This window comes from Myotis lucifugus, unplaced genomic scaffold, assembly GCF_000147115.1.
Source record: "Myotis lucifugus unplaced genomic scaffold, Myoluc2.0 scaffold_61, whole genome shotgun sequence".
Taxonomy (NCBI): Eukaryota; Metazoa; Chordata; class Mammalia; order Chiroptera; family Vespertilionidae; genus Myotis; species Myotis lucifugus.
In genome coordinates, this window is record NW_005871109.1 from 1,762,234 (window position 1) to 1,774,986 (window position 12,753).

General features: G+C 47.8%; 1 protein-coding gene across 1 annotated transcript; it reads right to left on the reverse strand.

Annotated features, from left to right (window-relative positions):
• Nucleotides 1–5,758: 5,758 nt before the first annotated feature.
• Nucleotides 5,759–12,471, reverse strand: RASSF10 (Ras association domain family member 10). Its single transcript, XM_014456595.2, has one exon. It carries the CDS (start codon nt 11,080–11,082, stop codon nt 9,568–9,570), a length of 1,515 nt encoding a protein of 504 aa, XP_014312081.1. The 5' UTR covers nt 11,083–12,471; the 3' UTR covers nt 5,759–9,567.
• Between the last annotated feature and the right edge of the window lie 282 nt (nt 12,472–12,753).

Consider the following 12,753-nt stretch of genomic DNA (forward strand, 5'->3'; position numbering starts at 1 on the left):
ACTACTGCACCAGTCTCCTTCCAATAGATCCTCCTTTTTGCCACCAGGTTAGTCTTCTAGAGCACAGATGAAATAATAGAAATATGCACCTAAAATCCTTCAATGACTCTGTAATGTCTAAAGGACACTACCTAAAGCTCTTCAGCTAGAAATATAGACCTTTCATAACCTGACCTTGCTGTGTATCCTATGCTATTTTTCCTACTGTTTTCTTGCAGGCAACTTACACTCAGCCATATAAAATCATTAGCATATTCTGAACACACTCATAACCCAGTTCTTCCCATGTCTTTGTCCAGTCTGTTCCTTTAACCTGGAATTTCTTCCCTCTTTAACTATTCAATGAACATATATCGACTCATTCACTAAGACTCAACTCTATGATACCCCCTTTATGAAGCCCACCCTGACATCCACAGGCAGAATTAGGCCCACTTACTTCATGCTACCATAGCCCCTGGGACACAATGTTTTGTCTATCACTCACTATAAAGGAAGTTCCACTAATTTAATTCAATTAAATGAATTTGTGTAACCAGGGGTCAGCTGGACCTACCTCCTTCATGGAAACATTGGTTTCTTAGGGCTGCCATAACGAAGTACTACAAATGGGGTGATTTAAAACAACAGACAATTTATTGTCTTACAGTTCTGAAGGCTACATGTCTGAAATCAAGGTGCCATGCTCTGTCTGACAGTTCTATGGAAAGATCCTCTGAGGTACTAGGGGTTAGGACTTCAACATATCTTTGCGGGGGGCATAATTCACCCCATAACAATGGGAAATTGTACTCATCCAGAACCTTTAATTTTGGAGCCTCAGGCTGTCAAAAGTCTTCCAGAGAATTTCTATTATTCTCATGGCTTACTTCAGCCTTTTTCGGTACCCTATCCTGTGCTCAGACACACTATTTCAGTTCCAACAATGACTTCATAACTTGTATGTCTTCAATATTTTTGATAACTAATCCAATAAGATTAGGAATTCCAAGCATTTAGAGCAATTTCATTTCTCATGAGTACCTGGGTACATCAAGCATCTGACATTTTTCTCACTCCATCTTTCTCCATAAGCTTGGTAAATTTCCAATCCAGGAGACTCCCAAGAGGCCTTCTTTCTCATTTCCTCTAGCTCCCTGAGAGACACTGTCCAGTTCTCACCTCCCACCCCTACTTGGACTGCTTCCCTCACTAAGATTACCCCTGTGGAAGCAGCCTGCCTTCCTCAGGCGCCTTTCTCCTGCCCTAGTTTCTAGCAAAGAAAAGTTGCTCCACTTGATGTAGTTTTATTGATCAACTAGAGGCACGGTGCACAAAATTCATGCACTGGGTATGGGGGGAGGTTCCTCAGACTGGCCTGTACCCTCTAGCAGTCCAGGACCGCTCGGTCCTTACCGCCCGCCTGCTTGCTGCTCCTTACTGCTCAGCTTCCTGCTCCTTAGTGCTGCAGGCAGGAGAGGCTCCCGCCACCACTGCTGCACTCCCCAGCCATGAGCCTGGCTTCTGGCTAAGCTGCGCTCCCCATGGGAGCACACTGACCACCAAGAGACAGCTCCTGTGTCGAGCGTCTTCCCCCTGGTGGTCAGTGCGCATCATAGTGACCGGTCTTTCTGGTCATTCCACTCCCTATAAAGGAGTGGTGGGGAAGATGGACATTAAGTATGTGGTGGCAGGTATGATGACTATTATGCCAGAGGGCATATATAACAATAATGACAATGCAACTTTATAATGAGGATATACTATGTGCCAGGCACTGTTCTAGACCAGGAGAAATCACTATTGTCATGGAGCTTACATTGTAATGGGAGACACATACCAATAAAGATGCCCGATAGTGGTGTTATGAAGAAAAGTCAATCAGGAAAGGGGGGTAAAGCAGTCTGGGGGTTGTATTGGTTAGGATTAGTTTCAATTGTAAAAACAGGCTTAATGTAAGGTTCATTTGTTTATCTAAAATGAAGAAATCCAGAGGTAGGCAGTCCAAGGCTTTTGAAGTAGTTTCCAGCTTCCCTCTTTTTTCTCTGCCATTCTTAATGGCTTACATTTTCAAGATTGTTCAAAATGGCTGCAAGAGCACCAGCCATCACATCTGGGATCCAAAAATAAAGAGGAAAAAGGGAAGTGAGGGAAAATAGGGGCACCTTTTAAAACTAAGTCAGCTAGAATTCTCACAAAACTTCTTCCTCTTACATCTTTTTTAAAAAATATATTTTATTGTTTGGTTTTTTACAGAGAGGAAGGGAGAGGGATAGAGAGTTAGAAACATCAATCAGCTGCCTCCTGCACACCCCCCACTGGGGACATGCCTGCAACCAAGGTACGTGCCTTTGACCGGAATTGAACCTGGGACCCTTGAGTCCGCAGGCCGACGTTCTATCCACTGAGCCAAACCGGTTAGGGCTCCTCTTACATCTTAATAGCCACTCCTAAATGTAAGGGAGACTGGGAAATGCAGTTTACCAGCTATGTACAATGCTATCCAGACTATAACCAGAGTTTATTCGTAGGATGAAGAAAAAATTGGTATTGAATAAACAACTCACCATCTCTACCAGGGCCCATGGAAGGCTTTCCAGAAAAGGGGAGGCTTATGCTAACAATTGAGACATGAGTTGTACTGGCCAGGCTAAGAGGAGGGCAAGGAAAGAGCACAGCTGCAGGTAGAGCAGCAGCAGCTCTGATGCTCCCAGAGGGCTGGGAGCAGGCTTATCTTTGTTCTGCAGTGCCAAGCTCAGAACCTAACACAGTGCTCATCTTAAGAAATATTTGTTGACTAAAAGTTGGCCTCTAAGTGGGTGCTTATGCCACCCAATATGTAATCTCTACACTAAAGGAATGCCCTCCGCCACCGCCCCCCCAACCCCCGCCAAGAGATTCTCTCAGTTATTTCCACTCTGCTTACGGCAAAGTAAATGAATCTCGGTGAAAATCCCCTCGTGCCCAGATACAGACAGAGTTGTGCACACAGGTACCCAGAAATCAAGATATGAAGCACGTACTGCAATAAAACCTGACCACAACTTCCTAATGAATCAGGAACACTGTTTCACAGACCAATGCATCTCACTTATTAAATATCCTTTGTTGTTTATAGCTGTAGAAGCTGCTGAGTCGGAATTAAGGCAAGGAAATGAGAAGAAACCTGTCCAGCTCTTCCTGTTGATGGAATTCCAATGGAGCCTGGTTCTCAGGTCTGGTGATTATTGAGCCAAGTCTGGGAACTCTGACGCTGAGCCAGTCTCCTCTCTGCTGACAGACCTGGAAAGCTTCAGTGGGGTGGCACAAAGGAAGGACCAAATGAATATGTGCCTCAGAGGCTGGCACATGCTAGATGCTCAGTAAATACCAGTTCCCTGAATGACTGGCATGAGCATTTGAGCAAGGGTTTATGGAAGTATGACATTTGAACTAAGCCATAAAGAAGGGACAGACATCCTTCAAGATGAAAGGAACGGTATGTGCAAAGGGACAGAGGTGTGAACAGGAAAACTCAAGTGGTTCAATGATGCTAGAGGGAGTGGAGATAGGAGGTGAGGCTATTAAGATGTATTGTGCAGGATGTGCTAAGATGTTTGGACTTTCTCCAGTGGGAAATGGGAACTTTTGGTGTATGCTGAGCTGGGAGGGACATGATCAGAGTCAGGGTCATTCACCTCTCTTCCCAGTCACTGCTCCAATGCAAGCCTCCCCTGTTGTCACAATATTGCTTCTATTGATTAACCTCTCTCTGTCCCTTCACTCCCAGACCGTTTCCTCTCTCCATACCAATCCCTAAAATCATCATGGGAGGCTTCAACATCCATGTAGATGTGTCTCCTAACATCCTTGGCCTTCCAGCTTTGATGACCTTGATCTTCCCCCCATTCTCTTTAGCCATCCACTCCCAGAACCACATCATGGACTTTCTCCACCTTGAGAAGCTCAAAGCCCAGGTGTTCCCTCCATCATCCATTGTTTGAGATAGTAAGAAATTGCTAACACCATAGGTGTTCCAGGAATATATAAATAAGTGTAAATAAGATAAGAAAATAATTAACTAGATTTACATATTGCAATGCAGAGTGCTCACACAAACATACTGTCATGTGAAAAAAAGAAATAAATACAATGGGCTTTCTAGCCCAGTGAATGTCATGTATATTAAGCATAAGCACATAGACAGTTTTATTCTACTTTTCAAGGATGCATGTAATACCTGAGCAAATGGATTAGGCCAGCACACTGCTCAACTCCAGGGTTCCCATTCAAAGTTTCCTCTGGAGCATAGTTCCAGAATACAACACGAATAGTGCCCCCTGGAGGTGGGCGGCATGGCAGCCCTGAATATATATAATGGCTTGGAATCTCATGAATTAAACACATTGGGATAGGTGCCTATGGCAGGAGTAAGGAGGGAACTAGGAGCGGGAATGGGAGAGGAAGGGTAACATGAAGTAAAATAAGATAGAAAAGAGCCCTCCCATGAATGGAGGAAGGCAGTGTCATGTGAATGAAGAAACAGAATCCACTCCTTCGGTGGTCTTAAGGTTGGGAGAAGAGTGGACTTGGGAGAGGGGCCTTGAGCTGGATAATCAGCAACTTATTAAATCCTGCTAAGAAATGTAAATTTTATCCTGAAAGCTGTGGGGAATCCTGGAGGTGTTTGAAAACAGGGACAATTTTCATGGGAATGGATGAAAGAGGTAGAGGCGGGACAGTGTCCTTCAAAGTAATCCGGGCTTCACCTCCACATGCGCAGTGGAGTCAGCGTGGCCAAAGACACCCTCAGTCAGGTGTGCATGCCTAACTCCACAGACATGGGAGCCCACACAAGGCTCAGCACTCCATCTCTTGACCCTTCCATGATCCTCATGTACCCAGAGGCTCAACTAGAAACAAGGCCTGGTTAGAAGCACCGGGGACAACTCCAGCACAGCTGTGGTTGTTGATACCACCTTTCAGCTGTAACTGTACCTGTGCCCTTGAGGCCTGCAATTGAAACGTTCATGCTGGTGCACAGGATATTAATTTTTGTGAGAAATATTTCTCATTGGCAAAGACTTCATCTCCCAGACAGATGCCCAGGTATTTATGTAAGAATTTCTCCTCCTTTTTTCCCTAATCCTCACCTGGAAGACAGTGACTACCTCTACGATTCAGAGAAAATCACTCCACCGCACGAGTGGAAATACTTGGACAAGATTTGATGACCTGAGTCCATTCCAATGCCAACACTCTGGGGCCTGTGAGATCTTTTTTCCGAGTGTGCCAAACGCTTCGTGGGTATAATGCGCTTGGTGTGATATAGCAAAATGGGCACAGGTTTTGGAGTCAGACTTGGGTCAGAATCCTGGATCTGCTACTTACCAACAGGGTGATGTGGGTTTCTTTATCAGTAAAATCAGAGGTCAAAAGTTCTATCTCATGAGATGAATGTGAGACAATGCACGTGAAAAAGCACCAGGATTTAGCATTTGGAAAGCACTCAACAAGACAGTTCCTCCCTATCCTCCTTCCTTTCCGTTTACGAAGACACATTTCACAAACATTTCCAGAACACAAATTTCACAAATTGTCGTAACCAAATTTTCCCTTTTCAAGAATTTAAGGATGAGCTCAGATGTAGTATCGTAGCTATTTACTGTGTGTACTGATTTCATTTTGGCTTCTTTTTTGATATGGGTGGGAAGGGAGAAGCACAAAATCAAATACATTGTATGACATCACCTTCTAAGCATAACCTTTTCTGATAGACTTAAGATGCAAAAAGATAATGTTTTCTTTTTATAAGTCTGGTTCTTTTATTTGTTAACCCCCTTAATCTTGCTGGTGTGGCATTTTGGCCCCTCCTGCTCAGAGAGTGGGCCAGCTCTGATATGAGCCGGGATTGCTATTACCCAGCAGTGCTCAGGGAGAGCAAGGAAATGGGAAGGAGAGAAGGTGCCTTGTCCTCTTAACATTTCTGGTAGGATGAGCTGCCCTTTCTGTTGTAAAGGTATTTTAAGGCTGTGGTTGCCAGCCCTGACTTCCTGGGACCACAAAGAATTCATTCATTCATTTTGGTCAATATATTTTCTTACCAAAATATAATAGCTAATGAAAGCTAAGGGGTGGTGAAATAGGCATTGCCATGCACAGAGGATTCTAATTAGAACAAATCTTTTGAAAACCAATTTAGCAATTAAATGTCAAGTTTTTAAATATTTGTACTCTTTGGGAATTCTCTTTCTGGGAAGCTATCTCATTGAAAGGGAGTCTAATTAGAGAAACAGATATGTGCACAAAGCAGCTTATCACAGTGTCATTTTATAATAATGAAAAATACCAGGAATGACCTAATAATATGCACCATGGTACATCCAACAGATAGATGGAGCCACTTACAAGGAATCTGTCAAAACCTGAGCATAAAAGCATATAAACAATCTCATTAACACTGAATATTGTTTAAAAAAATAAGCAAAATATGAAATATTCACAATTCAAAAGAACTAGAAGGAAGTATCTCAAATTTCAGTAGTGATAAGCTTTTGGTGACAAGATTCTGTGTGATTTTCTTTTCTTTTTACTTGTTACTTTCAGGTCCATCATGAGGACCATAGTATGTAACTTTTCTAATTAGCAAATCCTCCTCCTCATCTTTATCTTGTTTCATAAGGAAGTAAACAGAAATGACAGATGGAATCTTTTTGATTTGGTCAGATGGCCAAGAATGGACTAAAGATAAAAAAATACGATAAATTGTATTAATTACAAAAAAAGATGGGGCTGGTTGGGAGGAGCCTGCTCCCTATTCTCCTCCCAGGACTTTTGTAAGGTTAGAAGAGCAGGAGGGGTTACTTTTACCAGGGGCACTGAAATCCTGGTGCCAATGCATTCAAAGCCTTCATTTCCATTCTTAATGTCATGATGATTATTAAAAAAAAAAAAAAGGAATGAAGTTTTTAAAATGTTTAGCATTCATTAGCCACTTTCTAGGCAGAGGCACTGATTTGCTTTTTATATCTATATTTCACCTTTCTCAGGCTTGCAAAAGCTCTTAGTAAAAGGAGCTATTGTCTCCTTCCTTTCCCCTCACCTGTTGTCCTTTCTCCTACCCACACAGAGTGCCTTTTGCGGATATAACTGATTTGGATGGGGGCAGGGAACGGCAGACTGAACCTCATTTTGGTATAAAACAAAGCCTGCTTGGTGCCTGAATTGTTGACTGGAGAGGCAAAAATCTTTAGGTGGCCAGGACAGAAGGTTCTGGAAAGAGAGGGCATCAGAAAATCCCACAGGCCTTCTCCCTGTGATGTGGCTTTATTTGCTTTACAAGCTTCGGGCATATTTGCTGACGTCAGCAGCCCATCAAAGTTTAAAATAATAATAGTGAACAGGAAAACAGCCCCTTTCTGCCAGGCAGTCCTGTTCTGCCAACTTCTGTGCTCGCTTTTGAGTTAATAAATGTCCAACTTCCCTACCACCCCGAGGGGGGGAAAAAAAGCACAATAATTTTAAAACCACTAGGTCAGCCCATTGCCAGCATAGACCATTCAGACAAGTAGCGTTTGTCACACTCTAATGAGGATTTTACCTTTGCCTCAAAAGAAAAGCTATCATTAGGCTTTGTGTTTATGGGACCAAATGATTGTCTAGGGACAGTGGGGGTTTTTTGGTCCCTTCCTCATTTTAATCATGCTGGAAGCCAAACACATAGATGTTTTCTGCATCAGACAAAACTAAAAAACCATAATTAAGCCAGTTAATGTCTTTTGAAAACATCAATTAAGAAACCGGCCTTTTACTTAAAAATGTGAAAATATCCACACATGTTGTAATAGCACTGGGAGGTAGGGGGATGCTGACTCTCAAAGAGAGACACCCCAATCGCTTCAGGTCAGGTGAGCAGGCCCCCACTGGCAACAAGCAGACAGAGAATCTCTCCGAGGAGGAAACTTCTCTCTAAAGCAAGACCTCTTAAGTTATCTTCACATGTAGTGTTGAAACTGGAGCCAGCCGCTCATGGGTTAGGTTGATACCAGGCTTCTGCACCAGGCTGGCACCACACACACCCCATTGTTAACACCTCCTCAGGACAGATTAGATCCCACATTCCTCAGAAGTACTGCACTCCAGAGGGAACACTGCCAGCAGGCTCCTTCCACAGGGCAGCAGCTAGCTACAACTGATAAGTTTTCATTGAAATAACTGGAACAATTACACGAGTCCCCACCAGGGCTCTGTCTCCAGCTATGGAGTGAGGGAGCGAGCAAGCGAGAGAGAGGTTGCACTTGCATCTCCTGGCGTGTGCAAAGGCGTGAGCCAGACAAGAGTAATCCAAGTCGTTAGCTCACTTTTATATGCTTTTATCTATGGCTACCTGCTGTTGTTAATCCATTTGTTCACCCAAGGTGTACTATTAGCTTGATTGTATTTTATCTTTTTCAGGCCTGATCTAGTAAATCCTGGCATTCACACTATCTCAATTTCAGTTTGGAAAAGTAACTCTTCCCTGACCAAAAATACTGAAGTTAGACTTGGGTTTGGGTGAAATCTGTTAAGGTCATGGTTGGTTTTGATCATAGAGCTCAGTTCAAAAGCTGAACACTGACAATGATCTTTGCTTTCAAGTCTTAGTTTCAATGGGAGTGCTCATTTAACAGCAAGTTTAGTTGTACTTAACTTGAATTCTGGAACTTCCCTTTTCTTTTTTTCCCCCTGAAATAACAGTGATTAAGTTAATGGAATGGCAATATGAATGAAAGGAAAACACACAAACCTTTGCAGGAGCAAACCCCAAAGACCCAGATTAAATTTTAACCAAGAATTATGTCTGCCAGAAACCTATATCTCAACAGAGATACGTTTGGTTTTTGTAATAATAAAAAGTTATTTTGGAAAAGGGATCCCATTCTAACAAATACTGTATTTACTAGGAGGAAACATGGGGTTAGACTTCGGTACAGTTTAGTCTTTGAAAGAAAACAAGAGGCAAACAGCTTAGCAGATGGATAACTCCCAGATCTGCAGAAATGTAAACAGCCAGGATTTTAGTGCCTATGGGTTTTATAAAAGATGTTAAGAACAGCTGAGACCAACACCAGTGCGTCCTCTTTGGCTAGTTTTAACACGTTCAGAGTCACAATTAACATTCAAGGAATTTCCTTTTCATCCAAGTGTTTCTTTTAAAAGCACTTTATGCTACAACCTAAAATTCTAGCTGCCATCAGTCCTGCCCATACAGAAGAGTGGTGAAATGCCCACAACACCCCTTTTTCTGTTTTTGCAAATGGGCTCGGACCACGTCAGTTTCCCTGGGGTGTTTGTTTTCCAGTGTGAGGGGTTCTCACCTCCTCCTCCCCCCTTTCCCTGAAAGAGCTTGGATTGGAGACACTGGTCCTGCACCCTCCTCCACACTCACCCCCAGCCACAGGAAGCCGCTACCAGCCAGGCCTCCGGAGCCCTTCCCAGCCCAGTCGGAGGCCTGCTGCCCCGCAGGAGCCCGGGGCCCACCCGCAGCCTGGTTTCACGTCCCCAGCGGCATGGCCGGGTCTTGCTACAGGAAAGGGGAAAGCGTACGTGTCCCTCCTGACCCTGCTCCTCCTATACAAGGGACTCGCACACGGGCACCGAGTCTGAGTCCTGGCTGTGCATGGAGCTCAGCCCCGTGTCCGAGTCCTCGTCGTTGCCAGGACAGCTTTTGGCCAGTCCGCGGGCCTGGTCCACCCACACCTCAGCGCCGGGCTGAGGCCGGGATTCCCGCGAGGGTCCACCAGAGCCGGGAGTCCCATCAGGTGCTACCGTCAACTCCAACGTGTGCAAAGTCTGGAGGAGGCCCTGCAGCTCGCGCTCCTTGCTGTCCCACTGCTGCTGGCTGTAATCCAAGTCCGACTTGAGGGCCTCCAGGTCCGTGTTGAGCCGGAGCCCGATGTAGAGGCTGGTGCTGAGCTGCGTCCTGACTCGCTCCTGCTCCAGCAGCAGCTCGCCGTCCAGGCTGCCATCGGGCTCCGGGCACTCCTCCCGCGCCGCGAGCTCCTCCTGGCGCCGGCGCATCCACCTCTGGTTCAGCTCCTCCTGAATCTCGGCCGAGAGGCGCTCCAGCAACTCCTCCTGCTGGGCCCGCTGCTCCTGCAGCTTCAATAGGTCGTCGCAGCGCTGGGCCAGCTCCTCCAGCGCCACTACCTGCCCCTGGCCGTCCAGGGGCGCCGCCGCCATAGCCACCGCCTCCGGCTCGGGCTCCTCTCCCGGGCTGGGCCCGTCGAGCTCGATGCCTGCGTCCAGCAAGTAAGTGTCCTGCACATAGTTGACTCCGTGCCGCCGCATGCGGTCCAGGTGCACCTTGGCTTCGTAGCGATCGATTTCGCGGTCCAGCTCCCTGAGCCGCTGCACCTGCTGGCGGATGGTGTGGTCCTGGGAAAGCACCAGATGCACCAGCGTCTCCATACGCTCCACCGACACGCTGTCCGCGGCCCGCGGCGACGACGAGCAGGACGAGGCGGTGGACGACGAAGTGGACGAACAGGGCGACGCCGGCTGCTGCTGGCGCCGGCGGTTGAGCTTGGCCAGCTTGCGGAAAGCCTTGCGCACCACCCGCCGCTGCTTCTCCTGGGTCAGGGCCAGGCTGGGCCGCGCAGGGACGCCCCGGGCCGAGCAGGGGCGCTCGCGGCTGAGCACCACGCGCGCCTCGGCGCTGCGCGGACCCGCGTTGGGCAGCGACGCCTCGCTGCGCACCAGGACGAAGCGCACATTCTCCTGCTCGTCGCCCCAGGCGGCCCAGAGGCGCAAGATGCGCGTCTTGTTGGGCAGGATGCGCTCAAAGCCGCGCCACTTCTCCACGATGCAGTAGCACTGCGGCGGCCCGCAGAGCAAGCCCGGCGGCAGCGTCTCCTCGTCGTCTTCGTCGTCCTCGTCCAGGGGTTCCGGCAGCTCCCCCGGGCCTGGCGGGTCGCTGGCCGCCGCCCCCCGCCGCCGGCCCCGCCGCTGCTTCCGTCGCCGCCGCCAGCCGTCTTCCAGCAGCACTCGCACCACGTCTGAGCAAGTGGTGCGACGAGAGAGCCCGGACACCAACTTCTCCTCCTGGCAGATCCACACCGATATCTTCTTCTCCGAAGGGTCCATGGCACAACCTGGACGCAGGTGGCGGGCAGCCCGGCCGCTCTGGGAGAGGACAGGAGCCCGAGACCCTCGCCCCCGTCAGCACGGACCCTTCTCAGCTGTGCACCGGGGCAAGCGCGGGCGTGGGCTGGAGAGGCTGCAGCTGGGATCGGCCGGACGGCGCGTGCTCCCAGGGCAGTGCGCCCGGGATCGGGCTCCCACCGCTTTGGCTCTGCCCAGGGTTGCTGGGGCCTCCCTCCAGGTTTTGCTCCTCCCCACATGGCTCCTCCCCCTCCCGCCCTCAGTGCCCAGAGAGCCGCGATCCCGGGAGGCGCAGCGCCCAGACCCGCCCCTCTGCGGCGTGCTGTTCGCGTTAGGTTTGGTCCCCTCTGCACACACGCTGCTCATTTGCGCGTGGGCTCGAGAGAGGGTCCCCTACGCTGCAGAGCCTGGAGCCCGTGCCTAGGCGGGATCAGCTCTGTGTCTTCCCACGGCCAACCGGCTCCTCTCCTAGTGTCTAGGGCTCGCCCGACAAATGTTGAGGTGACTTTTCGGCCCTCCCAGACACGGCTTCTGGCCCCTCCTGGCAGAGCCATCTGAGGAATGCCCCTTGCGCAGACAGGGAAACCAAGGCAGTCAGGGCCTCTAGCAGAGACTCTGTAACCGCACTGGGTGACTTTCAGCTGAGAACTCTAAATGCTGCCTTAAGTCGTCGCATATTTAAGGAGAACAAAATGGACAGTGTAATTCATAGGAAGGACGGGGTATGGTCTGAGAAATGCTTCACTGGGCAATTTCGTGGTTGTAGGAACATCATAGAGCGCACTTACACCATCCTAGATTGCATGACTTTCTACACACCTGGGCTGTATAGCCTATTGCTCCCAGGCTACAAACTTGTACAGCATGTTACTGTACTAAATACTGTAGGTAATTGTGGTATTTGTGTATCTAAACATAGAAAGGTACAGTAAAAATAAGGCATAAAAGATACCTTTAAAATGATACACTTATATAGGGCACTTACCATTAATGGAGCATGCAGGACTAAGTTGCTCTGGGTGAGTCGGTGAAAGGTGAGCAAATATGAAGGCCTAGGACATTATTGTTGTTGACAAAAGGTGGCTGGCCCCAAGCCAATTCCAACAGCAGTCCCCAGTCTGAGGTGCCCTAAAAGGAGGAACTTTATTCAGGTGAACAGTTCGAAAACTGGTAAATGTATCCTCTGATGGAAACTGAAAATGCTCTCCCAAAGGCCACTAGGGAGGCCTGCTTATATAGAGAAAGTGCCTGACCTGGCTCCTGATTGGTCCATTTTTATGCAAACGAGGAATCCAAATGTGCTTAGCTTGATTGGTCCAAATAGCACTGTCCTGATTGGTCATAAACACCTGTTCTGATTGGTCATTGTGGAGTTGCTCTGATTGGTCAGTAAAGATGCAAATGAGGCTATAGCTGTGTAGTTCTGATTGGACAGGGCAGGTCTCAACCCATTGGTTGAAAGATGATTCCAGGAACACCTTTATAAGGGTGGGCTTACCGGACATGAACACAATGCAGAAGGCTTGCAGGTCAGTCTGCAGCTTTTCTCTGAAATGAAGTATATGTCAGAGGCCCTGGTCAGCCAAGGCTGCTAGACTCTGATTATGAATTTAAGCCCAATTAACCACCTGGAGTCCTTCTTGGCAGGTATAC

Excerpts from the sequence above, each read along its gene's own strand:
- RASSF10 (XM_014456595.2), bottom strand. The coding sequence starts at position 11,082 with ATGGACCCTTCGGAGAAGAAGATATCGGTGTGGATCTGCCAGGAGGAG.